Source organism: Phyllopteryx taeniolatus, chromosome 1 (genome assembly GCF_024500385.1).
Source record: "Phyllopteryx taeniolatus isolate TA_2022b chromosome 1, UOR_Ptae_1.2, whole genome shotgun sequence".
Lineage (NCBI taxonomy): Eukaryota > Metazoa > Chordata > Actinopteri > Syngnathiformes > Syngnathidae > Phyllopteryx > Phyllopteryx taeniolatus.
The window spans coordinates 11,470,766-11,486,615 of record NC_084502.1 but is presented as its reverse complement, the minus strand read 5'-3'; the positions used below and the strand labels follow the sequence as shown (position 1 = coordinate 11,486,615).

Here is a 15,850-nt window from a genome sequence, read left to right as displayed (position 1 = left end):
TAGGCTCCAGCATGCCCGCGACCCTCGTGAGGAGAAGCAGTTAAGAAAATGGATGCAACTGAGATGCCTCATAACGTTTTCATGTCAAATTATATTTTAGTATAAAAAAAGTATGTAAAGATAATCCGTAATATATATATATATATATATATATATATATATATATATATATATATATAATTGATTGTATATACAGTTGCAATAGAAAAAATATGTGAAACGTATTATTACTCTATTTGGGAAGTTGCGGGAAGTTACATTGACAGACCAAAACCGGAAGTAGAGTGACAAAACAACAAAATACTTTTGCCACGGTGCTGCACACCATAAACACAGTATGTTGTAGTGATGTATAATGTCGGTTGTAATTCTCTTGAAAAGGTGGAGGATAAATATGTTAATAGCTGAAGTTACGCTTCATAAATCTCCGTAGCCATCGCTGAAGTGAATGTTTTATTTTGTAACACTAACCGGAAATGTGTTATGACCGTTTTTCAGTCTTGAGGATAAAAAGCCATTGGTGTCTGTTTGCATCAGCCAGAAAGGTCAACACAACAGGCGATTTTAAACACGTCACGGTCAGCCCGTATTGATGACGCCCAACTTTTTTTTTTTGCTCTTCCTGGTATAAATCAAAAGAGGGAAAACTGTCGCCGGGATGAACAGAGAAGGAGACCGATGCGTAAAGAGTGCGCCCCGGAGCCAGAAGCCATCCTCTAGGTTGTCTCAACAGGGAACCGTCCAGAGGAGGAAAAAGGAGTCGACGTCGAAAGACAGCCAAAGCAGCGGTCAGCCAAGAGGAACGTCGGAAGGTAACCGTGGCTCCGGTAAAGACGGGAAACCAACGGGAAAACGTCCGGGGGGCATCGCCGTGACAGTATGCCAGAGGAAACTCTCCGACGCCAGCAACACGTCCGAGGACCTGAGCAAAGACTCCGGCTGCTTGTCGGGGAAACCCTCCTCCTCCGACAGCAGCTCGGAAATATCCGATTGTACGTGGGAGGGCAACAAGCGCGACTCTCCCATCAGCGACAATGAATTAAGCTGGACTGACGGGAGAGTTTACAAGAGGCCGGTGAGTGGGGGCGAAGACGACGCCAAAGAGGGCATACAAGCAGCGGGGAACGCTTGCTCGCGTCCCCTGGATGCTGCTGCTGGAGGAGCCCTCACCTTGTTGAACTCCTCGGTGGCATTTATGGATCTCATGATGGCAGAGACCAGCGATGACCTGGTCAGGGAAGTGGAAGATTTGAGGTCGGAGAATGAGTATTTGAGGGTAAGGCACTTCAATTGGAAATGTATCCAACTTGCATCAACTGTTCCACAACATAATCTTCTTACAAAAAAATCAGGATATTTCTCTTCTGGGAGAAATTTAAGGGTGACCCTAAAAGGCACTATAACCTTCAGAGATTGACTTAATCTGACTTTGTTTTTACTGTTCAATGTTTCAATACTTTTTGCACAATTTGCTGTTCTCTAACAAGAAGCTGAATGGCAAAATTCACAGCAGGTTTTTGAGCCATGGACGTTTCCAAGGACGCACAGTATGTCTTTCTGTAGCTCTTCTAGTCTTTCGGTATCTCTGCTGATTACACTGTGACACTCTAAACTCAGTGGCCACTTTCTTTTGAGAACGAGTTATAATCCCTAACACGGTGGCGAGGTACTGTTGATGAAGTTCCTCGAGTGTCATCTTGGTCTCATGATGTCCAAACATGAACAGCAGGAAACGGAGGACCATTTAAATACCAGTTCTAATTGAATCAGGAAATCTACTTGTTCATTCATTGACCTGTTGAGAATTTTGCCATTCAGCTTCTTGTTAGAGAACAGCAAGTTGTGCAAAAAGTATTGAAGCATTGAACAGTTAAGATGTGCATTGGAAGTTTAGACAAAGTTGAGGAAAAAAGTACTGAAACATTGAACAGTTGGACATGTGCATGCATAGGTGTCGAGATGGTCAAACTAAGTTCACATGTAAAGGTTCTAGTGCACATTAGGGTCATTCTGAAATTTCACCCGAAAGCCGAAGATCCTTAACTTTTTTTGTGAGCAGTGTATCAGCACCTTTCATGTACCACTAAACGGGGCCCACACGTACCAATAGTGGTACTCGTACTTAGGGTTGGGCATCAAAAATCGAGAACCGATTGGAACCGGGACTAACGTTCCGGTTCTCCCGGAACCGTTCAAATAAAAAAATTTCGGTTCCCAGTTTCAATGCCTGGTCCTCCAGCTGCGAAGAAGAAGTGGCGAAAAGCAACGAAGACGCGGCGATGACGTGCTTGTGCCCAACGGCGGCGACGGCGAACAAAAGTGTGTCTTAACTTTGTTACAGTGAATGACCAATTGCCTCAGTGCAACACTTGGGATAAGACTATATTGTGCAAAGGAGGCTTTCACGATGTGTAGCTTGTGACACGCTCTGAGCCTTAGCCTACACCGTGCGGAGCTTCGGTGAAGTCAACTCTCAGTCACCTGGGTGAGTGAAACGATAAAATACGTCTACGTTCACGTCTCCAACATTGAGGCAGCTAACAAGGTAAACGGTTGGTTGCACTTTTGCACTGATGGTTTTTAGCGTTTGTTTTAGTCTTCAAACCAACGTAAGCGGCGATCACAAAAACAAATAAATAATAATGGGAAAAAAAGCTGAACATTGGGTTAAAATGTCATCGTAGCAACTTTACATCACAATGAATTGGGACAAAATTCACATAAACGTCTCACTCTGTCACAAACGCTAACCTTGCCTCAATCAACCTTTCATAGCATTTGGTTCCATCCATTTAAAAAAAATACAAATAAAAAAATCACAGGTGCCGTGTGAAGTTACTTTTTGTGTCAAAATGCTGAGTTCCGGTGCCTACCCTTCAAAATAAAAGGCTACAAGCTTAAAACAAGAAGGCAAGTTAAAACTTGCACATATAAACCAGAATACAGGGGCAGCAATATAGCTATATGTGAAGAAAAAAAAAAAGTCTTTTTGCAATTGAAGTCAACTCTCAGTCAACTGGGTGAGTGAAACAATAAAATAAAATAGTTATAATAGCTATTTTAACAATGCTATATTTAACTTTTCGCTGAAGCATTCATTATTGAATATTAAGTCAATCGGGTTAGTTCCACACACATTGCCTTTTAGTTCATAGGCTTGATATTGATACTGATATGTTAATTTTAATCTATGCTGGAGGCTGTTAAAAAATGGATGTTCATAATTTGGACACCCTTTATTTAAACCATGCAAACCTTTTTGAGCCGAGCCCCCTAAAAGAATCGGAATCGAGAATCGTTTGGAACCGGAACCGGAATCGCTCAAATTCAAACGATGCCCAACCCTACTCTTATTACAGTTTGAGAATCACTGGGCCGGGATACAGTATGTGTGGGTTAGACTACAAAGTCCCTGTGATGCTGAACAGGATAAGTGCTATTCAAAAATAGATGGATGAGCTCAGTGAAATATGTCTAAAGCCTTATAGCAGTGGTGTCGGTAGATAAGCATCGTGTGGTGTACGTCCCAGGATGAGGTGGAGGAGCTGCGCTGCGAGATGTTGGAGATGCGTGACATGTTCCAGGAGGAGGAGACGCGCCAGCTGCAGGATCTACGGCAGCAGCTGGAGCAGGCCAACAAAACCTGCCGCATCCTTCAGTACCGTCTCCGCAAGGCTGAGCGACGCAGCATCAGAGTGGCCCAGACAGGGCAGGTGGACGGGGAGCTGGTCAGAAACCTTGAACATGACATCAAGGTCAGTCTTGTGGGGAAAAAAAGATTTGTTCTGATGTAGAATATGTGAAACAAATAATTGAGGACAAAGGCTGGTAAAAGTAGAAATAGTGGTTCAACTCCTGAAGTAAAAGTACAATAGTGCAAAATATTTTTACTGTCAATTGAATACAATACCCGTTTTAATAACTTGGCACAAGAGAAAAAATAACTTGTCTCCACACAAATTAGTTTTCTTCTTTTATCAACTTGCATAGTGCTTGTACTGACAACAAAAATCACTGAACAAAGCGGAAAAGTTTGGAATGCCAAAAGCCAGTCATTTTTAGGTTGGCACAAGACACAACACATTAAGTTAATCAATTAAGATTTTAACTGCGGTGGACTTAATTGAAAAGTAAGGAGTAGAAAGTAGAGATACTGTATCTGTTTTCAAATGTAGGGAGTGAAAGTAAAAAGTCGTCATAAAAATAAATACAGTGGACCCTCGAAAATCCGTGAATAATTGATGCTCATTATAAATGCCATGAAGAAAATATTTTTTTTCGCTCAAGATTTTTGCCTGAAAAAAAGCATGAATAAGCAGGGGATTGGGGAAAAATACAGCAAATAACGGGGGTTAAGAGGTTCCCCCCTAAAAAAAACACAAAAAAAATCCATGAATGCTGAACAGCGAATATGCGGGGGTCCACTGTACTCAAGTAAAGTACAGATAGAGACTTGAAAAAAAAATCTAATTAAGTATTTGTACTTGATTACTTCCCACCGCTGATTACAAACCATCATACTTAGTCAATTAGACAGGCGCACATCCACAACTGTGAAGTATTTCCTGTTCTTGAATGACTGCACCCTGTTTTTGACTTTACCAAGCTATTGTGTGTATCAGTGATGAGTGGTCCTTCAAAGGTTGGTAAAAGTGCAGGAATCTTAAAGGAATCATGCCAAATTCATCTTCTAAATTTGCTGTAATGTATGTTTGTGAGAACATTGGTGGTTTTCTTGCAAATTCCAACCAAACAACGGTTCTCCACTTTTTCCTTAAAGCTATCTGATGGGAGCACCAAATATTCCGTTATTGGTTTTGCATGCAGGTTGCGAAGAGCGTCTCCCTGCGACTGTTCAATGAGCTGGAGGTAGTGCAGAAGAAGAACGGCCAATTGGACTGGGAGAATGAGATGCTTCGAGAGAAGACTCAGGAGCTGGAGGTGGTCAAGCACGTCTTGCAGGCTGAGTTGGAGAAAGCCAGAGAGGTGAGACTTTTTAGCACTAAATCCATGCGTTGGGTGGAAATATGCAGTCAAAATCCAAAAGTGTCCAAGAACCCCATGGTTACCCCTCACAGCTGCGCCCGTCCGTCCCAGCCAGCTGCCCCCCTCATCCAAAGGACATCAGACGACGCCCTGATATGAGTACAGGGGCCGGGCCGGGCCGGCAGCTGCCTGGTGCCGTGGTGGGTGCAGCCGCCTGGTATGCTGAAGTCTGACCTCTTAACGCAGCTGACATCCTCAACGGAGAAGACAGAGAGAAGGGAGTAGAGGGTGCAAGCAAGAGAGAGATTACCAAAATAGACTCAAGCTTTTCTGCTTCTATTAAGCCTGGCTAAATCGGGATCAGCATGCATTATGGCATTCAGCAAGGCGGGAGTTGGCATACCGACACAGTGACCTAGAGCCATCAATGAATGTTCTTTTACTGATAGGTAACACTTACACCCTGAAAGTGTCGCAGTTTCCGCATCGATGTTATCCTTGAGGCCAGCAGCCGTTATTCACTCGTGACATGTGTCTGCTTTAATCCAGGATTCTGTACTTTGCCCCAAGCTCAGTCTGAGACAGCTGCTTGCAAGGAAAATCCACTTAGATTACCTCATCCAGGAGCCCCAAACCCAGTTTGAGAATTGTCAACTCTCACATTGCAATTGGACTGAGTGTCTGCGACCCCGTTTGCTACATTACAGTGAGCATCAAATTGAAAAGTTCTGGAAGGAACAAATGTTTTTTTAAACAGTGCTGCTCAGATGAGTTGTATTAGAAAATACCCCAGCACTCAGCTGAGTCACCTTTGATGAGACAAAAAATCTTTATTAAATATTAAAATAAAAATAATAATTTGAAATATATGTGTTTCTGTTCTTAGATGAGCAGGAAAAATAGTATATAGGTAATTATGAGTAAAGTTGTCTGATTTCATGACGTATTTCCAGTTTGGGTCGCACAAATCTTGACCCATTGACTCTCGTTAAAAGTTGGACATGCCCAGTTGCTCCTCTTCAGTCCAAATGATAGGACCAAGGTGGAGTGTTCCATTCCAGCACGCCGAGCTGGCCGATGCATCTTGTGCATCAGTGCAGTGTGCAAGGAATTAGGCCACCGAGGAAGGTTTTGTGTCACCTGGAACGCAGAATTAGAAAACTGTAAAATTCCTTATTTTTATGGAATGAATAATCAAATTCTCACCTTTAAGTCAAAGCCGCATACAGTATTGTTTTATTTTTCAGAGCTTTTTAAAGAGGCGAAGCACCAGATCAACAGCCAGTAAAACCGAGCGGAGGCTCTCTCAACAGATTGAGGTTTGTTTTTGTTCTTGTTGTTGTTGTTTAAATATGGCTGCAGATATGACAGAGTGTATACAGTTTACCAGGGGTGGGCAAAGTATGGCCCACTGAGCATTTACATTATCACGAAGGTATTAGTTGCATTAATTATTACTTTTCCCCCTAAAATTTAATTCAAATGGGTGTATTCATTTTTCCCCTGCATTTATATTATTAAATCACTGGTTAATTGGATTATTATAAATAACGAAAGGTAAATGTCTTGACTTTTAAATGAATTGGTTGATTAATTATTCTTAAATGAATTCAAAAGAAAATGAGATTTTGAATCCATTTTTTAGTATTAAAATAAACCATTCATCCATCCATCCATCCATTTCTTTATATATATCCTGAATATCCTGTTCAAGGTCACGGGTGAGCTGGAACCTATCCCAGCTGACTTCAGGCGAAAGGCAAACTATGCCCTGGACTTGTTGCCTAGTCAGTGCAGGGCTTAAAATAAACCATTTTACATCAAATTAAAAAATTTAAATATTTTAAATTTTACATTTTTATTATTTCATTAAATAATGGGCTACTGTATTATAATTAGTTATAAACAATACAATAATGAGCATTTTATTAGAATTTTTTTTACATCAATTATTGAAATATTAGAAAAATGAACTTTTCTTTTTTTCTTTTTATTTTATTTTTATTTTTATTTTTTAAATCTCTTGTACGTGACCTGGCTACAGAGCCCCAAAAGGGGCAGGTTGCAAAAATAAAAATAAATTATGTTTCTCGTGTCAAAATCTTCTCATGTTCAAAAGAATGCGTCCTTCTTTCTCATGGGGACTAAAATGTTTTCCGTGCACACGAGAAAATGTTCTCTTACACGCAAGAAACGGGTTTTATTTATTTTTTCCTCACATCTCTTTAGGGGCTCCATATCCTTGCCCATCTGTCTGTTTACAAAAACAAATGTGGCCATTGAGCACAAATTTTGCCCACCCCTGCTATATACAACAACTCTCAAACTTGTCTATAAAGGTCCTGCCTTCAATGCAGGATGACAGCGATCTCAAGTGCCAACTCCACTTTGCCAAAGAAGAATTGGCTCTCATGTGCAAGAAGCTCACCAAGTTAGTGTCAGAGAGCGAGGTCATGCACGAGCAGCTGGCCAGGTACCATTCAGCTTACGGCGATGTCGACGCCTCCCAATCGCCTGAGGGCAAACTAAAGTCCGCCTACGCCCGGGAGGCGGAGGTCAAAGTTCATTTGAAACTGGTAGAAGAGGAAGCCATGCTCCTGAGCCGCCGCATCGTTGAGCTGGAGATGGAGAACCGTGGGCTGCGAGCGGAAATGAACGACTTGAGAGAGAGAGATGGCGCAGGGGGAGCCGAGGAGGAGGAGAATCGGAATGTTTTGGACGAACATCTGTCACCTTCCACTTTGAGGAAGAACAGAAATGAAAGTGGTCAGATTTTGAAAATGACAAGTGCTGTGCATGATGAACGGGCAACAGTGGAGACTGAAGGGCAGCTTCCTTCTTGCCACATCACAAGAGAAGGTCCCGTAGGGGGCGAGTGGAACCCATCAGACAGCGTTGGAAACAAGTCACCTGACAGCAGCTCCAAAGGAATGACTGTGACAGATTATACAACTCTTGCGGCTCTCCGAGATCATTCCTGCATTTTGTGTTCGGCCATCCAGCTCATTAAAACTACACCCAAAAACGGCCATTGCTCATCCCCCTCCAGTGCGCTTATTCCACTAACAGATGGTAAAACAAAGTCCTTATTCTCCTCAGGGCCTTTGAATGAGGCACTGGAGGTTCTGCAGGCCATGCTGCAGGCTTTTATCATGAGGATGGAGGTTCTTCTAAGTGGCAAAAATCCCCCTCACCAGGAAGGTCACGTTTGGGGTTCCTGCTTGTTCTCCGCTCTCAATGGAGAATATGTGGATCAGGACACTATCAGTCAAGGTCTCATAGAGTCAGCAACACAGCAGGAATGCGTTCAAGTTGATGTGGATGAAAGAGCAAAACAAACAGCACAAAGGCTGTCATCCAAATGGGACCTGAGAATGCAACTTTCCATGCAGATTCTGTGGATCCTGCATCAGTGGTGTCAAGAATCCATACTGGAAGGAAAAGAGGTAACTGAATGTTTTTTGTGTGCTTTTTCAATATAGCATTCACCACTAAAGGGGAACTAAAACCAAGATGTCAAAACTTGCTGGTATATTGTAAATGTGCATATCTTATTTATGAGCTGCTGTTTCTTTAAATTTACAAAGTATTTATTCTACAAAAATTATGTTTGAAGCATTGCATCTGCCTTCGTTTACTCGTTTATGGGGGCCGCCATTCTTAGGTCTGTTCACGCTCGTGAGAATTTGCGAGAATGTGATGTTTACTCGCCGGTTCCGGCTCATTATGCAGCTTTATCGACTGAGAAAAAGCATACAGAGTTACTAAATATTGAGCTGTAAAAAGCTACATATTGTCGCTATTGGGCGGAATCCTCACATCTGCAAAATCACAACTTTTCAGAAAATAGAAAATCTTGCTTGAATGACCAAACATTCAATTAAATTAATCGTTCAAGTTGGTATTATACCTTATTGCTATCATATACCGTTATGTGCCAACATCAACTCAACACCAACTCAAAATCATGGTCAATCGCTAATTTAATACGCTTAAAAATCTGTAATTTATTACACTTTCATTGATTAAAATGGGGCGGCATGGTGGACGACTGGTTAGCACTGAGGACTGGGGTTCAGAATCCCGTCCCCGCCTGTGTGGAGTTTGCATGTTGCTTCCCGTGCCTGCGTGGGTTTTCTCCAGGCACTCCGGTTTCCTCCCACATTCCCAAAACATGCAACGGTAGGTTCATTGAAGACTCTAAATTGCCCGTAGGTGTGAATGTGAGTATGAATGGTTGTTTGTTTGTTTGTATGTGCCCTGCGATTGGCTGGCGACCAGTTCAGGGTGTACCCTGCCTCACGCCCACGAACCTAGTGAGGATAAGTGGCACGGAAAAGGGATTGATGGATAGATGGAGGATTTAAAATGGTAGAATTTGGCACTGGCACCAGCCATCCACATTAGTCTGCACTTGTGCCGGCGAGATAAATAGCCTTTAATACTTCCCAAAACCAATCGGCTGTGGTCATGTCAATTTCCGAACTCTTCTTCAAACGTCTAAGAGCCATGAGTGAGGCAATAAATAAAACGATGAGGTGGCAGTGTAATCAGTGGAAATTAATCTGTCCGCAAATGTACCTTCGTGGCTGACCAGTTCCTTCTGCACCGAAGCATTACAATGATCAATTTTTAACAAAACAGGCTCACTCAAATGTATCTAACCTAACTATTTTCACTCGTTATTGTCATCCAGACTCATAATCTTGAGGTGACAATTATGCTCCATGGCTCTGCAGAGTTAAGAATGAGTTGGAATTTTACAACACTTCTCAGACAGATTTTTTCTCTAGCTATTTCAACACTTTAAATTTGCTAATGATGTGTAAAAATAACAGACGACATGAGGACAGAGCGATATTTTAGCAATTGCAAAATCTATCGCAGCTGGTAAGTCTCAATTGTCGCTTCAACGTCACTTTCAGTCTGACGTTGCTATCTCGCCCAACATGGCGCCCCCCCCTTACATGAATTATTCTTTTGCATTCTTATTCCACAGATGCAATATTAATCAGAATGCTGTGTTTTGACAAGTGTTGGCACGTACTGTACAATGTATTCTTGCTTTCAAAATGTTTTGGGGTTTAGTTCACCGTTAAGCATCAGCTAAAGCTCAGATCATATGTGGATTTATTTGATTTAGGCTAAGGACAAACGCGTGACGAAGTTGCAAGATTTGTTGCAGCGCGTCGGTGCTGAGCTCAAGGGGGAAACACTCGACGGCCAGACCATTGGTGTCCAGAACAAGGCAGCTGAGGTGAGGACATGTCCCCCACTGTGGGAAGCGAGAAGTCCTTCTGATGATCTTTCTCTCTGGCCATACGCCCTCTTGACAGTACTACAGGCACCATCAGCGGACTCATGCCAGAGTATTGGGGCTAATCTCCTTTCGTGGCTGAAGCCAAACAGGCCAGGAATGTTCAAATACAATCTGCTGTACGAAAACAGAGTGAAACCATCATCCTGAGGTCCAAACCTACATCTTGAGACATCCTTTCAACGTGTTAATGCGCTATAGAAATCCAAACATTTGAGTTCATGCAAATACAAGGGTCAGCATCTGCTTAGCAAGCAACAGTTTGACTCCCTTAATGGTTGTTTTTCCACCAGGGGCCAGACTATAATCCTTTTTCTTTTCCTCTTCTCGTGTGTGGAGAGTCAATAGCTACCAATGCACATCATGCCCTAAGTAAGAAAAAAAGTAAGAAAGAAACACAATTTATTTAACTCAGCCAAAACCAATGCTCAACCAGTCACTGTGGCAGTCCTTGCTGATGTTGAACCATTATGCTTACCCTCAATGTTTGACACGGCTGCTTTGAGAATAGTGGAAAAATACAGTAGTACCTTACAATACAAGTGACCCGACTTGTGGGTTTTTCGAGATACAAGCCGTCGTTTGGCCTATTTTCTGCTTTGCCTTACGAGCAAACATTTGCGATACAAGCCTGTGTGGTGGCAGTGAACTCAGCTCACTTCTCAACAATCAGCTGTTTGGCAGACAGTGAACAATTCTTCCAAAAAGCATCTTCAAGCTTTTTAATGCCACTCCCAGTTAAAGTTGACTGTCCCAGTAAACATAATACAAAGAGAACTGCATGTGTATTGACAACAACCCCACAGCTTTGCCTTATGTTAGCTTAATGCTAATACACAATAAAAAAGTCATAGATGGGCTTGTGAATAACATCTATGTAACATCTATGTGGTGGTGCTATAATGCTTCAAGCAATGGATAGTTGAACACAAATGGTGCTTTAACACTTGTGGACAGACAATATAACAATACTAATGGGCATATGTTCTTTATCCTCTGCGAAAAAACGACCAATATTACTGCAGTTTACTGAGTCAGTTACAGTAGTTGTGAAACTCTTCTTCGTTTGTGTCTTAATGACAGCCACCCAGTGGCCATGTTACGCACAGCAGGACACGCAATGAATTAATAATGATGCAGAAACTGTTTAAATATCTGTACTGAAATGTCCTGCTTTGTGGGCATCAAATCATCTCACATTTAACATCCTTTTCATATTCAGTCATCCATATTTTCTTCTCCATGCTCAGTGTGCTGTCAGTGGTGTCGTCACTGATGAAGGACACTCTGACGGCGACAGGTTAGTGATTTGTACATTTACATCAAGGGCGTCCAAACGTTTTGCTCCAGGGGCCTCATACAGAAAAGAGCCGCTTGACATTCTTCTCCTTTAATTTATTAAACATGCTGAAACCAATCCATCAGAGTAAATAGAGATATGCTAAATAATTATGTAGTGTTTTTAAATACATTTTTAACAACTGCCAAATTTGACAATCGCCAAATATCTAAAATGAGGCTTAAAAATCATTTTTAAAAAAATCAATCCTTTCTCTCTGCTGTCAAATGCTGGGGGGTGGGGTGTCCCGCTCCACTGTCAATCAAATGCCACTGCTACGACCTGGAAAATGGCTGCTACTTTGTCTAGCTTCTTTCTTATGCCTGCACATAACTTCATGTTTGAGCCACAAAAATAAATTCGCTTATAGGCTGCAGTGGCTGGAATATATCCCACCAGGTCGTCATGGGGCTTTTCCACGGCACAACAACGTGGCGCTCTAAAGCCGTGAGGCCAGCCTGAAGCAACGATCCACATGCTGGCTGTCATGTTGGACTTTTTTAAAAAAATGCTTTACCCTGCTCTTCCGCCTTCTCTCCGTGGCGTGTACGCACTCATGACTAACAACGAGGCGTTCTAAAGCAGCCACATCAGCGGACTATCCGAAGGGAAGATGCATTTCTTGGGGTGTAGGCATAGCAAGCTGGCTAACTGCTCGTCGGAATTGCGTCGGTTAACCGTTGATGCGAACGAAGACGCTCAAATTGTCATATAGCGGGGAGCGGCAACCCATGGGGGCCCAGTGACCTCCGGTTTTAGCCACATGATATGTTTCACAAATAGGACCATGACACGGAGTAGAAAGAAACAATCACAATTCCCACTATTTTCTACTTAAACTGCATTATCTTTATTCATTGAGGCATTATAACTAGAAATGTATCAAGAAACTCTCTATATAAAAACAATGGTACTATTATTATTATTATTATTATTATTATTTGTAGCAGCAGATGTCATGTGAAAGACGTGGGTGTCGCAACCCCTACACTTCTCACACTGCCCACCACCATTTTTTACAAACAACAACTTGGGTTGCGTTAACTGTTATTCTTAGTATCTGCCGTGGGCCTCTACAAAACTGACAGTGGGCTGTAAATGGCCCCTGTAGTTTGGACACCCCTGTTTTACATCAATGAGGTCTCTTTGGTTGTGGCTTACAGGTACCTCACTGTGCTTGCAGAATATGCAGCTCCATTAGGATGAAACTTAAGCGGCAGCTTTCTCCACACGCCTACAGGCGGAAGAACTGGTGTTATCTAAGCCAGCAGGCTTCCCTAGAGGACCAGGAACAGCGCGTTAAGACGTGGGACCATCTAATCATGCCGCTTAGCTTCCCTGATCTTGACTTTGAGCAGATGTCCGTGGAGAGAAGCCACACTGCACCAGAGAAGTCAGCTCTGCGCATTTACTACAGCCCCCCGTCCAAGCGCAGAGTCCAGCTGGCTCAGTTGAAGCAAAGCCCCGAAAGTGACAGAGAATCTATGGAAACGCAGTCTCCCTGGTGCACGCCGCCGACCTCCTTTTCAACACTTTGTGTCGGCTCTTCGGCCAACCTCAGCGACGATATGAAGGAGATGGCGGCGAGCTGGAGGCAGGGGGGTCACAGCGGCTCGCAGGTCAGCAGAACAAGATTAGTGGGCCGGGGGGTGGATGTGACCTGCTCTGGTACGCAGACTCACATGAGGCCGCTGATGGTGAGTGTTGGCCTGCAGACGGAAGGACACCAAGGCCCTGTAACTGTGAGAAACAGCCCCTCTCGGGTCGTCAACTCCTCTCTGATCTCCTCCCACTCTCGCTGTGTCTCCACCTCACTAGAGAGACTAACTAGTAGAACCGAAAAATCCAGACTCTCTGCCTCTTCCCCTAAACTGTATCGAAGTCAATCTGCGTCTGGTGCATCCTCTAGTTTGAGCTCCTCATTTGCACCCAACACTCGGCGTCGAACAGTGTGGAATCACCAAAGCCACTCTGGCCCAACGAGTCACAGATCTGCTGCGGGACAGAACCTCAACCCTCTTCATAGTGAGCATCCTGGTCAGAATCTCAAGCCCCCCAACAAATCAGCAGGGGGTTTGGTCACTGAGTTTCTACGGCGAGTTAGCGGGCGGGCAGAAAGACCGGTCCCGGGGTCGGCCCAGAAGATGAACAGCGGGCTAGAGCGCGTTCCCGTGAGGCCTTCGTCGTCCTTGTTGCCGAGGAGCGACAGTGTGACCAGGATCGTCAACCACAGATTCATGAGGCAGAGAGAGGAGGTCAGTCGAGCCCCAAATGAGGAGAAACGGAGAAGCAGAAGTAATGGTGCCGCGTATAGTCTGAGATCTCCCGTGGCAGAGGTGAGTGGAGCACAATAGTCCCATCTTTCCCTTACCCGTGTGACGGATGCCAGTTTGTGTTTTGCAAATGTACGTTAGTCAAACTACACTTCTCGAAATCCTCAAAAGAGGGTGCTGGCTGCTGAGCTAGCAGATACCAGTTTGCGCTGTGCAAATGAATGTCAGTCAAACCTCATTTCTCAGGATCCTCAGAGGGTGCTGGACAATGAGATAGAGGGGGATGGCAGTCACTGCCTGCATTTGACATTCAGCAGAGAAAATAGATTTAAAAATACTTTAGATCCTTCCACTTTCTCTTTGTCTCTCCGAGCAGGATGGAAGTTACGATTGCAGCTCCAGCAGCACCCTGACCTTCTGCTTTGCTCGTCCATTTCGTTCTACTCCGAGACAAACTTCCACCCAGAACAAAGTCACAAGATGCCAGACTGCAGAGTCCGACTGTGAATGAAGGACAATCACAGAGAGGACAGGATGGTGATGAAGTGGTAAAATTGATGTGAGTGTGTTTAGGTGGACTGTTTTTGATTTTTTTTTTCCTTTTTTTTTTCTTTATGGTGCTATTCTTTCTTTTTCTACTGTGTCCTTATATCATTCATAATGAGAGTTTACACTACAGTGTTTGTCTGTGTTTATTTAAATATCCATCATTTTAACAGCTTAATAAACATTTTTGATCAACAACAAAAATGTTTTCAGACGGGTACTTCACTTTAACACATTCACTGCCATTGACGTCTTTAGAAGTCAAATATCCATGTTGACTGGGAAGGCTGGCAGTGATTAATTGCAGAATCAGATGGCATGTGCAGTCATCAAACACGGAAAACTAAATACAAATGAACAATATCAGTTCCACAATTACGACAAATTACAGTGACTCATACGACTGTCTTCTTGTTCAAAGAAATTACCTCGTTCTGCTTGCTTGGAGCTTTTTTTTCTTCTTCCTGTACCTAACACTCAAATACTGAAACATGATGAAATGATGAACACAAATACAATTACATGAGTAAAGGTGATGAAAGTTTACCTTTGATCCTTCATATACATGGTCTTGAGATTCATGTCTTTTCTTTCCCTGCTCTATGTCCTAAAGCTCTTGTCGCCCAAGTCTCAGAGAGGACCATCTAGGATCTTTTAGCTTCACCTGAAATCAATTTGCTACTTAATCTTTGTTATTTAAGAGAGTGGCATCGCTTTGACTGTTGACTTGAAGTGCATGTCATTTACAAATATACTTGCAAGAAGTTGTTTTTCTATATTGCAGCTGTTACAATTACAATAATTCCTGTTTCTTTCTACCTCTCGCAGGTTTCTGCGGACCTTAAAAAACACACACACACGCGAGTTGATCAAATGGTAATTCAAATGGCTCAAAACGTTTTGACCAGTGGTGTCCTGTAAAGTCTCTTACAATGCTGGATACGTATTCATATTTACACTAAGTGTAGTGCGCATACATGCTGTGATTTTGTGTGTTTTTTTTGTAGAGAAGCTACAACTTGTTCTATTGAATAAACACTTGAGCAAATCTGTCTATGCTTCACAATCATCACCTCACACAAGCTTGTTGTGTCATGTCAAAAAAGAAAAAGTAATATAGTTATGGAATATGACCTCCTCAACACTACATCCGTCCTTTACTTCTGCCTGCCTGACTCCTTAATCTTAAACAACCAGCATGCTGGTTTCTTATGTGACAGATTTAGATCATCAAACAAACACATGCACGTGATTGATGATCAAATAGACTAAAATGTGAAAATGATTGAGTGAATGATTCTTTATAATAATATTACTATACATACATCTGGGAAATCGACTAAAATGTGAAAATGATTGAGTGATTGATTCTTTATAATAATATTACTA

General features: G+C 42.7%; 1 protein-coding gene and 1 long non-coding RNA gene across 4 annotated transcripts; one reads left to right on the top strand and one right to left on the bottom strand.

Annotated features, from left to right (window-relative positions):
* The first annotated feature begins 296 nt into the window (after window positions 1-296).
* On the top strand, window positions 297-15,545 carry LOC133477062 (protein SOGA1-like). 3 transcript variants are annotated; one of them, XM_061771363.1, is made up of 10 exons: window positions 297-1,276; window positions 3,531-3,755; window positions 4,828-4,986; window positions 6,234-6,305; window positions 7,326-8,432; window positions 10,130-10,243; window positions 11,554-11,603; window positions 12,826-13,978; window positions 14,292-14,474; window positions 15,290-15,545. In XM_061771363.1, the coding sequence occupies exons 1-9, from the start codon at window positions 659-661 to the stop codon at window positions 14,424-14,426; spliced, it is 3,633 nt and encodes a 1,210-aa protein (XP_061627347.1). In that variant the 5' UTR covers window positions 297-658; the 3' UTR covers window positions 14,427-14,474; window positions 15,290-15,545. The 3 variants fall into 3 exon arrangements, with proteins under 3 accessions (XP_061627347.1, XP_061627336.1, XP_061627357.1); XM_061771352.1 differs by having other exon boundaries at window positions 298-1,276; window positions 14,292-15,544; XM_061771373.1 differs by having other exon boundaries at window positions 299-1,276; window positions 7,344-8,432; window positions 14,292-15,543.
* On the bottom strand, window positions 3,925-5,766 carry LOC133477071 (uncharacterized). Its single transcript, XR_009788220.1, has 3 exons — window positions 5,447-5,766; window positions 5,070-5,232; window positions 3,925-4,963 (listed from the first exon to the last, which is right to left on the bottom strand). It is a non-coding gene; the product is annotated as an uncharacterized LOC133477071 (long non-coding RNA).
* Window positions 15,546-15,850: the final 305 nt, after the last annotated feature.